The 12,738-nt window shown below is 48.0% G+C and overlaps 1 protein-coding gene across 14 annotated transcripts in view; it reads right to left on the bottom strand.

Annotated features, from left to right (window-relative positions):
• CASK (calcium/calmodulin dependent serine protein kinase) overlaps nucleotides 1-12,738 on the bottom strand; it is a 311,008-nt gene that overhangs the window by 35,793 nt on the left and 262,477 nt on the right. For all 14 annotated transcript variants that reach the window (XM_080652074.1, XM_080652077.1, XM_080652069.1 and 11 more), the window contains 3 exons: nucleotides 10,867-11,055; nucleotides 3,647-3,725; nucleotides 1,389-1,474 (listed from right to left, as the gene is read on the bottom strand). In XM_080652074.1, the coding sequence (XP_080508200.1) occupies nucleotides 1,389-1,474; nucleotides 3,647-3,725; nucleotides 10,867-11,055 (354 nt within the window). The remainder of the gene's footprint in view (nucleotides 1-1,388; nucleotides 1,475-3,646; nucleotides 3,726-10,866; nucleotides 11,056-12,738) is intronic.

Below are 12,738 nucleotides of genomic sequence, written 5' to 3'. Positions count from 1 at the left end.
TAGCAAACCCACGTTGCACAGAAAACACGTAAGAAGCTGCTCAGAACATGTGAGGGCAAGGATGGCGAGGCGGCTGCAGCGCCTGGTCCGTACAGCAGGGCCCCGACCCTGACCCTGACCCTGACCCTTTGACAGACACGAATACAAAACACGCTAAGTGACCTGTCTTTCCAAAGCAGGAATCTCAGAGGGAAGGTGGGGGAGGGTGGGTGGGAGGTGATCAACCAAAGACCTTATATGCATAGATGCATGGCCCATGGAGGCAGACTGTGGGGGGGCGGGTGGGCTGGAGGGGGTCAGTGGGGAAAAAGGGGACATATGTAATGCTTTCAACAATAAAGACTAAAAAAAGTGAATAGAAACTGAACCAGGTAAGCGAAAAAGTAAATACCTAAAAATTATGTTTGGTAGGCTCCAGCATGATGCTATATGTCATAACATTTGCTTTTTATTTCATAACTAGAGGCCCGGTGCACGAAATTCGTGCACTCAGCGGGGTCCCTCAGCCCGGCCTGTGCCCTCTCGCAGTATGGGAGTCCTCGGGGGATGTCCAACTGCCATGGAGGTGGGAGTGGCTCCCGCCGCCACCACTGCGCTCGCCAGCCGTGAGTCCGGCTTCTGGCTCACGGACCACCAGGGGGCAGCTCCTGCATTGAGCACCTGCCCCCTGGTGGTCAGTGCGCGTCACAGCAACCAGTCGTTCTGCCGGTCGATTTGCACATTAGCTTTTTATTATATAGGATTTGACCTTGGTTTTTACTAGAGTGAGTCTGTGTGCTTATTTCATTCACATTTCATCAATACTCATAATAGGTATTTCATACTTAATCAATATTCATAATAGATAGTCACTACGTTGTGGTGGGAAGGTCTGCTCACCAGGGCCTGCCATTCTGCCCACGCCCCCACCCCCTTTTTAAAACGCGAACCCTGATCCGCACACAGACTTTGGGGGGCATGGACAGAAATGGCCCGATCTACTAGAACCTTCCTCCCCTCTGTGCTGTGGAGAAATCCCACACAGCTGGCTGTGACTCAGCCAGGCAGGAAAGGGGTTTGACATGGCTGATGTCAGCAGATGGAGGTCACTGAGAAACCAGTTCAGTTACGCACAGCTGGGAAGGTTTGCTTTAAACAGCTGCTCGAGAAAAAACCCCAGCAGATAAAGAGGAAAGGGGAGAGCTAAAGCCAGTGTTTCCAAACTCCACTGCCTGTGACCATTTTCCTAGGTGTCAGTTTTCATGGATGTTGCGGAAATTCCAGTGCACCCCCGTGGCGGTCCCAGCGAGACTCGGGTTGCAAAAGAAGGCCCCTTGTTTGTGCGTGAACGAGGCTAGCAGACTGAAAGCCAGCCTTAGGCGAAGGAAAAGACACTTGCGTCTACTCACGAGCATTTTCTGCAGCTGTTCCACTGTTTGGTTAGCCACACTGATGCCATTGATTTCTCGAATTTCATCACCCACGTGAAGTGTGCCTAAGAAATTTCACAAGATGATAAACACGCAATGACATACACTTTTACCATCCCAACAAAGCAATGCAAGCAATTGAAAAAAATTAAGCTAAACACTGAAGGGCAATATTTCAGAAACAGGGACAGGGTTGGCTCATGAGTACCCTCTAACACGGGGACATCTACGCTGGGAGACACCGTTTGGAAAGGTGGTTGTGGGAATCTGGTAATTTTTCTGAGATAGGCAGTGTGTATAGGGGTTTAAAGGTACAGTTCCTAGATCCAGCCTGTCTGGGTTCCAATCCCAGCTTCATCGCCCACTAGCTTTAAGATCTCGGGCAAGTGACTGAACCTCCCCATAGCTCGGGTTTCGCATTTATGAAGTGGAGATGACAACAGTACCCATGTCATAGGGCTGCTGTGAGGGTGCAATGAGCTGAAGATATGTATAGGGCTCAGAACGGTTCTTGCATTAGTCTCAGGTGTAGGCATAGAGAACAGATAATTATACACCTTGCACTGTACATAGTTATTACAATATTATTGACTACTAGAGGCCCGGTGCATGAAATTCGTGCACCGAGGGGGGGGGAGGTTGTTCCTCAGCCCGGCCTGCACCCTCTCCAATCTGGGACCCCTCGAAGGATGTCCTACTGCCGGCAGTCGGACATCCCTCTCACAATCCGGGACTGCTGGCTCCAGCTGCTCACCTGCCTGCCTGCTTGCCCCTAACCACTCTGCCTGCCGGCCTGCTCACCCCCAACTGCCCCCTGCTGCTGGCCTGCTTGCCCCAAATGCCCCTCCCTGCCAGCCTGCTCACCCCCAACTGCCCCCCTGCTCGCCCCCACTTTGCCTCCCCACTGGCCTGCTCACCCCCAACTGCCCCCCTGCTGGCCTGCTCACTCCAAACTGCCCCCCCTGCTGTCCTGATCACCTCCAACTGACCCCCACTGACGGCCTACTCACCCCCAACTGGCCCTCCTGCTGGTCTGCTTACCCCCAATGGCCCCTTCCATCCCATCCTGGCCTGATCACCCCCAGGCCACCCAAGGTCCCAGCCCCTCCTTTTTTTCTTTTTCTTTTTCCCTTCAGCGCCTCCTTGAATGGAGGTCAGGGATGGCTGGAAGCAAGTATCTAGGATTTATTTATCTTCTATAATTGAAACTTTGTAGCCTTGAGCGGAGGCCAGGGCCAGCCAGGGAGGGTGGGAAACTTGGCTTCCTCCATCGCCAGGGCAACCCAAGCCTCCTGCTTGCTCTAGTTCTGTGGCCGGCTGCCATCTTGGTTGGGTTAATTTGCATACTCGCTCCTGATTGGTTGGTGGGCATGGCTTGTGGGCGTAGTGGAGTGATGGTTAATTTGCATGTTTCTCTTTTATTAGTGTAGATGTTCCCTATGCTGTACTTTACATCCCGTGACTATTTTGTGTCTATACATTTGTACCTTTTAATCCCTTTACTTTTTCCTCTCAGCCCCACAAACTCCCCTCCTTTCCTGCAACCATCAGTCTGACCTTACCATTGAATCTTTATGTTCTTTATCAAACTCTAATTTCCCAAGTTATAAGTAGTATATCTCATTCCTGGATGAATGAGACAACAACTCTTTTTTAAGTTTTAAAAATTTTTGAAAAATGTTTTCTTTATTTGAGAGAATGAGGAAGGGAGAGGGAGAGAGAGAAACATCAATGATGAGAGAGAATCATGGATGGGCTGCCTCCTGCACGCCCTCCACTAGGGATCGAGCCCGCAACCTGGACATGTGTCCTGTTGGGGAATGGAACCGTGACTTCCTGGTTCATGGGTGGATGCTCAACCACTGAGCCATGCCGGCTGGGTGAGAGAGCAATTCTTGAACTGTCATTAAATTTAAATATATACATCTCATATCCTAGAATGGATGTCTTCCATATATCCTGGGGCCCAGTAGGATACTTTGCTCTATCTTTCATGGTCTCTGCGAAGTCGGGATATAAACAGCGATTCACACACACATGCTCCAGAACAGAGCTGTAATGCACCCGCTCTCCATCGTCTACAGGCGAACAGGAGCAAATGACTAAACCCAAAAGATAACTTCAATGGATCATTTCTATGAACCACGTATTTAACAGATCTCTTAGATGGATCCTAACAACACTTTCTCCATGAGGCTATAGGACAAAAGTGAAAAAGAATCATATAGGAAACTTACCTTGCCTGTGAATCATGCCCCCATGCATAATTCTTGCAACAATACAATGATTTAGCTCATTCATTTTTAAAGTGATTCCCTGTAAAAAGTTAAGTAAAAACAGAATTACTATAAGATGACACTCGTTTCGCATTTTTTGCATCTATATTCAAGAGGGTTACTGGTCTGTAGTTTTCTTGTAATGTCTTTCTCTAGTTTGGATATCAGGGTAATTCTAGCTAATAATAATAAAAACAACAAAAAAATAAGTTGGGAAGAATTCCTTCCCTTTCAATGTTTTGGGAAGAGTTTGTGTAGGATTGGTGGTATTTCTTCCTTATATGTTTGGTAGAATTCACCAGGGAAACAACCTTGCCCCGAGTTTTCTTGGATGGTTTTTAACTACAAATTCAATTTTTAAATAGTATAGGGTGACTCAGTTTCTGTAGAATCTGTAGTAATGTCACTTCTCTAATGCATGACATTAGTAAGTTAGTGTCTTCCCCCCCCACCATCAGTCTGATCCTCTCAAAGAAAACGTTTAATTGATTTTCCCCTTTGTTTCCTGTTTTCTCTTTCATTGATTTCTCCTTTGATCTTTATTATTTATTTTCTTTTACTCACTTTGAGATGAATTTTTTTGCTCTAGTTGAGGTCATTGATTTAAGACATTTCTTTTAAAAGGATCTTATCTCTTTTTAAAAAATGTTATTGATTTTAGAGAGAGAGAGAAACGTCACTGATTGCCTGCCTCCTGCATGCCCCCCCACCTTGGCTGTGCCCTGACTGGGAAGCGAACCGGCAATCCCTTGGTGCATGCGAGGAGGCTCAACCCACTGAGCCACACCAGCAGCAGACATTCCTGTTTTTCTAACATAGATGCTTCGTGCTACACTCCCTAAGTGCTCCACTTCAGAATAACTTTTGATTTCTTCTTTGATTGACAGTTTATTTGGAAATGTGTTATTTAGTTTTCAAGTGCTTCGGGGTTTCTCCAGAGATCTTTTTGTTCTTTATTCCTAACTTAATCCCCATGTGGTTTGAGAATATACTTTGATGTTAATATAGCCATTCAAGCTTCCTTTTGATTAACGACATCTTTATGTAGAAAGCATTTCTTACAGGCAATTTAGAATTGGGTCTTGCGCCCCCCCCCTAATCGGACAATCACTGCTCATTCATTGGGGGAACTTAAACTATTTACACTTAATATGATTACTGATACAGTTAGGTATAAATATATTTTCTTGCCTTCTTTTGGGTTAATTTCTTTTTATTCTAGTTTCTCTCCTGTGTTGTCTTATTAGCTACAGTTCCATTTTGTTGCTTTAGTGACTGCTTTAGGGTTTACAGCCACATTTTAAACTTACCACAGTCTACCTTACAGCAGTCTAGTTGCACTTCCTTTTGACCTTTGTGCTGTTGTTACACGATACTCCTACATGTTATAACCCCCAAACATATCATTATTTTTGTTTAAACTGCCAGTTATCTTTGAAAGAGATTTAAATGATAAGGATGCCCTTTAACATTTCTTTTTTTTATTTTATTAAATATATTTTACTGATTTTTTACAGAGAGGAAGGGAGAGGGATAGACAGTTAGAAACATCGATGAGAGAGAAACATCGATCAGCTGCCTCCTGCACACCCCCCACTGGGGATGGGCCTGCAACCAAGGTACATGCCCTTGACCGGAATCGAACCTGGGACCCTTCAGTCTGTGGGCGGATGCTCTAACCACTGCGCAACCCAGCCAGGTCTTTACCTTTATTTTTTGAAAGATACTTTTGCTGGGTTTAGAATTGTAAATTGAGTTTTTTTAAACTTTCAGTGCTTTAAAGACGTTCTTCTTAATTGTACTGTTTCTGATAAGGAATCTAATATCATCCTTCTCTTGGTTCCCCTGTATGTGATATTTATTTTTTATTTTTTTAATCTCCGTTTTTAAGATTGATTTATCGCGGGTCTAAGCAAGTTGATGAGGATGCGCCTTGGTGCCGCTTTCTTCCTATTTGTGCTTGGAGTTCATTGTGGTTCTTCATCAAATGGGGAGTGTTTTCAGTCACTCTCTCTTCAAATACTTTTCCTGTCAGCGAACCTGCCTGAGGTTGTCCCACAGCTCAGTGATTGGACAATCTTACACGCTACAGTGTCCCCTGAGCTATTTCTAGCGCCTACCTGGTTCCATACATTGTTATGACAATATTATCCACTTAAAATTCTCTCTCTTTTGTTTTGTAGAATTTTTATTGCTATGTCTTTGAATTCCCTAATATCTTCTTTTCAAGGTCTAACCTGCCATTAATCCCATAGGACATTTCTGGGCTAATTCGAATATCTGTCAGTTCTGTGTCAGTCTTGATTGATCATTCTCCACATTATAGGTCACATTTTCCTGCTTCTTCACATGCCTCGTAATCTTTGATTAGATGCCAGATATTGTACATTTTATCTTGTCGCATGTTTTTTTAAATTCTTATAAATATTCTTAAGCTTCCCCCCCCCCCCCCGGGATGTAGTTCAGTTACTTAGAAACAGTTTAATCATTTGGATCTTTTTTTAAAAAAAATATTTCTATTGATTTCAGAGAGGAAGAGAGAGAGAAACATCCATGATGAGAGAGAAGCATGGATCGGCTGCCTCCTGCACGCCCCACACTGAGGATCGAGCCTGCAACCCAGGCATGGGCCCTGATCAGGAATCGAACCCAGGACCTCCCGGTTCATAGGTCGATGCTCAACCCCTGAGCCACGCCCGCCGGGTGATCCTTTGGATCTTGCTTCCGTGATTGGTTACGCAGGTTTGGAGTCATTCTCCATCCGGGGCTAATTATCTCTCATTCTGAGGCAAGACTTTCCCAGGCACCCGACCCCGCACCTCACGGACTGGCCCTTCCGGTCTGTGGGTGGACCAGGCCGGCAGCTCGGGCACTGGTCTCTCTCATCCTTTTGGAGGGTCCTTTCCTGAGCTCCGGGGAGTTTCCTCCCTAGATCTCTGGGGTTCTGTCTGCAGCGCTCCCTTCTCCAGCCCTCTTCCCTATGGACTGTAGGTGCCTTGGTTTCCCCAGACTTTCAGCTCTGTGTCCCCAATCCAGGGCGCCTCCCTGCTTGGCCTGTTACCCCGCCCTGTGCTGAGGCCTGCAAACTCTCAAGTCAGGAAGACTGGGCCACCGCAGGGCTCACGCTGTGTACTTCCTGTCTCTTGGGGATCACTTGCCCGATGTCCGATGTCTCGGAAACTGTTCTTTCATGTAATTTTGTCTGTTTTAAACATTTAAAAATATATATATTTTATTGATCTTTTACAGAGAGTAAGGGACAGGGATAGAGAGCTAGAAACATCGATGAGAGAGAAACATCGATCAGCTGCCTCCTGCACACCTCCCACTGGGGATGTGCCCACAACCAAGGTACATGCCCTTGACCAGAATCGAACCTGGGACCTTTCAGTCCGCAGGCCGACGCTCTATCCACTGAGCCACACCGGTTTCGGCTATTGATTTTTTTTTACAGAGAGGAAGGGAGAGGGATAGAGAGTTAGAAACATCGATGAGAGAGAAACATCGATCAGCTGCCTCCTGCACACCCCCTACTGGGGATCGAGGCCACAACCCAGGTACATGCCCTTGACTAGAATCGAACCCGGGACCCTTCAGTCTGCAGGCCAACGCTCTATCCACTGAGCCACACCAGCCAGGGCAGTTTTAAACATGTTTTGGTTGTTTCAGGTAAGAGGGTAAGTCTGGTCTCTGCCTGGGTGCCCACTCCGGAACCCACCCCAGCTTGGGGTCAACTCCTGGCCTTTCCTTGTTTGCGTAAGCTTCCCCCCTACTGTCTAAGCTCCTTCAAGTTTGGTCTTGATCACTGGAAGCTAAGGGAGTCCCTATCAATAGAGAAGTAATTACAAGTGTGATATTACAAAGGGGACATGTTTTATACACTGAGTGGCCAGATTATTATGATCTCTAAACGCATAATAACCTGGCCACTGTGTGTGTGTGTGTGTGTGTGTGTGTGTGTGTGTGTGTGTGTGTATTAGAGGCCCGGTGCATGAATTCGTGCATGGGTGGGGTCCGGCCAGCCTGGCCAGGGGGAGGGGCCATGGGCGGTTGGCCAGCCTGCTTGCTGGTCAAACTCCTGGTCGAGGGGACCATTTGCATATTAGCCTTTTATTCTATAGGATAGACACGGAGTGGCCAGATGATTATGCATTCAGAGATTATCATAATCTGGCCACTCCATGTGTATCATTGAAGAGACATACTTCCCATAGCATCATTCCCATTTTTATGGCAAGCAGTCAACAAGAGAAGAAACACACACTTTCTCTGGGATCATAGGAGACAGGAGAGGGAATGGCTCCTTGGGGGACTTGAAGGGAAGCTTCAAGGCCATCTCAGACTTTCTGAGAAAGGGAACTTGGGGACGCAGCTGTACCCTTCCCCTCCGTCTGGCTCTCTGTCGCCAGCCTTCATAGACGCGACCAGGCAGCCGCCACGGGGCTGCTGCAGAACCCGATGCTCACAGGGTGCCCCGGGCCACCTTCTTGCGGTTCACTCCACCTTCCTGTCTTCTGCACGTGGCTCCCTGCCCCTTCCTCCTGCCTCTCTGACAGCCTGCTCTCCTCTGGAGCCCTGGCACAGCTGCTGCGGTGAAACCAACTGAGCCACACTGCACAGCTGCTTGTAGGCGGCCCTGTGGCCAGTGACCTCTGCAAAGGGCCCACGGCTTCCCTGCCACTACGTCGGTGGCGTCTCAGCTAGTTATCTGCGCATAGTAGGCCCCTAAGCATCTGCTAAAGGAGCGAATGAATACAGACAATGAGTGTGTGGAACGTTAGACTTGCAGAGCGGGCCGAAACCGGTTTGGCTCAGTGGATGGAGCATCGGCCTGCCGACTGAAGGGTCCCAGGTTCCATTCCGGTCAAGGGCATGTACCTTGGTTGCGGGCACATCCCCAGTGGGAGGTGTGCAGGAGGCAGCTGATGGATGTTTCTCGCTCATCAATGTTTCTATCTCTCTATCTCTCTCCCTTCCTCTCTGTAAAAATCAATAAAATATATTAAAAAAAAATAGACTTGCAGAGCGGGGTGGCATCTGGGGGGTCAGTCAGTCAAGGATGCTTTTGGCCACACTTGCCAAGGAACGTGTGAGCAAGCTAAGGCCCACGGACAGGCGATGATTAGCCCGAGGCCCCCCCAAGCCGCTACTGCCCATGCTCTTAAGCCAAACAGGTGCATGGAGAACTCCAGAAGGGGCGAGGCAGCCACGGCCCCGGCCTGTGGCAGGGAGCAGTGAGACGGACAGCCTGCAGCGTTCACGGGGCAGGGCTCCCCAGAATCGCAGCCGCAGAACCCCGCTCTGTAACTCCCCCTTTAACTGGGAGAGCAGCCGGGCATATTTCTCTCTCCGCAACCCCACATGCCATTTCTATGCTCGGAAGAAAAGCTATGGATGCATTCCATTTGAATTCCCCCCTGCAGATCTGATTCCTCCCCCAACCATGTGAAACCCTCAAGTTTAAGGTCATCCTTGTCGCTTGCTTCTTCCTTGTTTCCACTGGGATCCATTATTGAGGCCCACTGGTTTTACTCTTTTTTTTTTTTTAAAAAAAAATATATTCTTATTGATTTCAGAGAGGAAGGGAGGGGGGGGGAGAGAGAGAGAGAGAGAGAGAGAGAGAGAGAGAGAGAGAGAGAAACATCAATGATGAGAGAGGATCATGGATCGGCTGCCTCCTGCACACCCCCTACTGGGGATGTGCCCGCAACCAATGTACATGCCCTTGACCAGAATCGAACCTGGGACCCTTCAGTCCGCAGGCCGATGCTCTATCCACTGAGCCACACCGGCTGGGGCTGGTTTTCCTCTTTTGTTAAATCTTTTCACTTCCTTCCACCTGATGTCCATCCTCCTAGTTCAGTCCCATCATCTCTCCCGTGTTCCGATACTAACAGCCTCTTGACTGGCCTCTCTGTACCCACTCTTGTCCTCTACTCCATTCTCCAGAGTGATTATTTCCCAAATAAAAATGCGCTCTTATCTTCCTGCTGCTTCAAGAGGAAGAACGAAATCCTTACCATGACTTCCAGCACGCGCGCCCCCGTTCCTGCCGCTCACCGTGTTTTCCACAGAAGTTCCTGCACCTGCCACTTGCTTTGCCTGGATGGTCTCTGCTCTGCGCTACCCACCCCGGGCCTCGCATTTGCTCAGGTAACATCACGGAGCCTTTCTCTGATCTCCCCAATCCAAGTCAATTCTATGAGAACGAGGCCGGGGTCAGCATCCACGCCATCTCCACGCTATTCGGACACACTGAGAAAGTGAATGCTAAATAGGTAGATGCCAACAGGGTCCCTTCCCTGGGCAGAATTCCTTTTAGCCACATCACTCAATTCTTCGAATGCCTTCCAAAGGAGTCTTCTTCTGGAAACCACGGGACTTCTAAAAGGATGTTTTTCACAATGCCCTTTCAGACATTCACTTTTTCAACACCACTGCCGATATTTTCAATTGTGCCTTTTGCTGCCTCTAGGTAAATGTTTTAGATCGGGGCTCCTCAAACTTTTTAAACAGGGGGCCAGTTCCCTGTCCCTCAGACCGTGGGAGGGCCGGACTATAGTTAAAAAAAAAAACTATGAACAAATTCCTATGCGCACTGCGGGCCCGGGACGCGTCGGCTGCTAAGCAGGACAGGCAGCGGCCCCCGGCGGGCCGGATCCATGTCCTCGGCGGGCCGCATGTGGCCCGCGGGCCGTAGTTTGAGGACCCCTGATCTAGAGCAATGTACTATGTATGTCTTTTTTAAAAAAATGTTTTCATTGACTTTAGAGAGAGAGGAAGGGAGAGAGAGAGAAACATCAGTGATGAGAGACAATCATGGATCAGCTGCCTCCTGCACGCCCCACCCTAGGGATCGAGTCTGCAAACCAGGCAAGTGCCCTGACCGGGAACCAAACCGTGACCTTCTGGTTCCTAGGTCGATGCCCAACCACTGAGCCACACCGGCCAGACTGTCTTTTTTTTTTTTTTTTTTTTTAAGTAGCGTTGAAGCAACCTGCCTTAGGTGTGATGTCAGCACAGCACTGTGGGCAGCAGGGGGGAGGGGGGCCTGTGTGAAGTGAGGATCTGGAGGCGAATTGCCTCCCTTCTCTCCCCGCTCCAAGGCGCAGAGGCTGGAGTCAGGTGCTCTAACGCACGCTGGCATTTTGGGAGGATAGAGAACTTTCCTTCCTACTCACCATGGGCTCATCTGTGTTCTTCTGGAACTGAACCAGGCGGACGCGGGTCACGTTCTCCATGTCCATGTCTCCGTTGGCGCTCTCCGGAGAATCACCATTTAGGTAGGGAGACGTGGGAGGCGGCGTGACCCTCAGCGCTTCGTCGCTGTAAACTTCATGTGCCACTACGTCGTGAGTCTGAAGTAAGGCCTAGTGTTTTAGGAGAGAAGTGAGATCTTAATAACAGTACGATTCCAGTGGAAATCGATTCAAAGGTGTATCTCATATACAGAGAACTCAAAGCACATGACACCTAGATATAACTACACCCTGACCTCTTCAGAAAATGTATTTCATTGATGTCAGAGAGGAAGGGAGAAGGAGAGAGAGAAACATCCATGATGAGAGAGAATCATGGATCGGCTGCCTCCTGCACGCCCCACACTGGGGATCGAGCCCGCAACCTGGGCCTGTGCCCTGACCGGGAATCGAACCCTGACCTCCTGGTTCCTAGGTCGATGCTCACCCACTGAGCCACACCGGCCGGGCACCTTGATTGCTTTATGACAAATAATCATGATGATTTAAAAAAGAATGAACGCATGCATGAATGAGTAAATGAATGAATGCATGTGTGTGTTGATTTCCTGGGTTAGAGGTATTGTCTGATGTTATAAGAAAGAACCAACTAACCTGTTTGTTAGTTTATTTATTTACTTTTTAATCCTCATCTGAGGACATTTTTCCATTGATTTTTGGAGCGAGTGGAAAAGAGAGGGAGAGACAGAGGTTGCCTCCTGCACGAGGCCTGACCAGGACCTGGGCCCTTAACCAGAATCAAACCCGGGACCCTTTGGTCTGCAGGTCAACGCTCTATCCACTGAGCAACACCAGTTAGGGCCCAACGAACTTGTTTGAAGGCTGACATGATGCAATGTCAAATAACTTAGCAGAAAGACTCATCTGTAAGTGGGGTGGCAAATTTGTTCTAGAGCTTAAAATGGGAACAGATTTGAAAAGAAACAGTGCCGTAGTTGGTGTACTGGGTAACAATCTTTCATTGACAGTGTTAACAATGACTCCGCTACATACCGAAAGGATGGAGATAATTTATAACATACGACTTCGCAAAAGAGATGGGAACACACACAAGTGTAACTGAAAAACATGTAATTTCCCAAAATATCACATAGGACATGGAGCTAAAATCGAAACCTACGTAGTATTTTTATTCATTTCTATTTTTTTTGGAGCCCTTGACTGAAAAATAAGTTGACAATTATCATGATGACTTCCTTTTGCAAAGCCTGTTAACAAAGAAAAAGTGATCCCTTTGTATTGATATCTGCATATGTCATCTGGGTGGAAATGGATAACAAACATCCCTGGAAAAGGATATTCTTTGAGACGTCCTATGCTTTTGGTGCCATCATTACAAAGTTTTTTTTAAAAAAAAATATATTTTATTGATATTTTAGAGAGAGGAAGGGAGAAGGATAGAGAGCTAGAAACATCGATGAGAGAGAGACATCAATCAGCTGCCTCCTGCACACCTCCCACTGGGGATGTGCCCGCAACCAAGGTACGTGCCCTTGACCAGAATCGAACCTGGGACCCTTCAGTCCGCAGGCCGACGCTCCATCCACTGAGCCAAACCGGTTTCGGCTACAAAGTTTTTAATAAGCGTGAGCAGCCCTGGCTGGTTTTGCTCAGTGGTTAGAGCGTTGGCCCTCGGACTGAAGGGTTGTGGGTTTGATCCCTGGTCGAGGGCACGTCCCTGGGTTAGAGACTTGGTCCCTGCCCTAGATGGGGTGCGTGCAGTAGGCAAGCAATCAATGTGTCACTCTCACATTCATGTTTCTCTCTCATCCTTCCTCCTCCCTCCCCTCTATT

This window comes from Plecotus auritus (genome assembly GCF_963455305.1).
Source record: "Plecotus auritus genome assembly, chromosome: X".
Classification (NCBI taxonomy): Eukaryota; Metazoa; Chordata; class Mammalia; order Chiroptera; family Vespertilionidae; genus Plecotus; species Plecotus auritus.
The sequence above is the reverse complement of the archived record's forward strand: the minus strand, read 5'-3'. Positions and strand labels throughout refer to the sequence as shown.